The following is a 1003-nucleotide window of genomic DNA, read 5'->3' as shown; positions in this document are numbered from 1 at the left end:
GGATATCAATGAGGTTTTCTCAGATGAACAGTTATTGCATGTAGAAAAGGCCCCGTGGTATGCAGACATTGTTAATTACTTAGCTAGTGGTTATATGGATCCAGATCTCACCTATTAGCAGAAGAAAAAGTTGTTTTATGAAGCGAAATTCTATTATTGGGATGATCCAAATTTATATAGGAGAGGGATATACCAGATTAGAGGATGAAATGAAATCGATCCTTTCTAGGGGTCATGTTTCGGTTCATGGAGAACATTTTGGCCCTACTAAAACAACAGCAAAGATACTTCATTGTGGTTTCTTTTGGCTTACATTATTCAAGGACTGCCATAGTTTCTGTAGATCATGCGATAAGTGTCAGAGAACAGGTAACATATCAGCTCGTCATGAGATGCCATTTAACAACATTCTGGAGGTGGAAATATTTGATATCTAGGGAGTTAATTTTATGGGTCTTTTTCCATCATCTTACAATAGTCGATACATTCTAGTGGCAGCAAACTACGTCTCTAAATGGGTGGAAGCCAAAGCATTGCCTACAAATGATGCAAGTGTAGTGGTATACTTCATAAAGAAACAAATCTTTAACCGCTATGGATCACTAGGGCCATTATAATTGATGGTGGAACTCATTTTCGCAATCGATTATTTCAGGCAGTGCTACATAAATACGGGATACAACATCGAATAGCAACACCATATCATCCTCAAACAAGTGGACATGTTGAAACTTCTAATCGACAGCTGAAATAATTGTAGAACTCACTGTGAATTCATCTCGAAAAGATTGGTCCAAAAAATTGGAAGATGCCTTGTGGGCCTGTCGCATCGCGTTGAAGACGCCCATTGGAATGTCACAATACCAAATAGTCTTTGGGAAAGTATGCCACCTACCCGTTGAGATCGAACACAAAGCATACTTGTCACTGAAGCAGTTAAACATGGATCTAGGAAGGCTGGAGAAATAAGAATGTTGCAGCCAAATGAATCAGAAGAATTCAG

The 1003-nt window shown here is 38.8% G+C and overlaps 1 protein-coding gene across 1 annotated transcript in view; it reads left to right on the top strand.

The window, feature by feature from the left end:
• The window catches only part of LOC111411324 (E3 ubiquitin-protein ligase At1g12760-like), an 11588-nt gene extending 10619 nt beyond the window's left edge, over window positions 1-969 (top strand). The window contains exons 4-5 of the mRNA XM_023041864.1: window positions 105-369; window positions 761-969. Coding sequence (XP_022897632.1) covers window positions 105-369; window positions 761-969 — 474 coding nt within the window. The remainder of the gene's footprint in view (window positions 1-104; window positions 370-760) is intronic.
• The last annotated feature ends 34 nt before the right edge of the window (window positions 970-1003 follow it).

The sequence above is a fragment of the Olea europaea genome, chromosome 15 (genome assembly GCF_002742605.1).
Source record: "Olea europaea var. sylvestris chromosome 15, O_europaea_v1, whole genome shotgun sequence".
NCBI classification, from domain to species: domain Eukaryota; kingdom Viridiplantae; phylum Streptophyta; class Magnoliopsida; order Lamiales; family Oleaceae; genus Olea; species Olea europaea.
The sequence above is the reverse complement of the archived record's forward strand: the minus strand, read 5'-3'. Positions and strand labels throughout refer to the sequence as shown.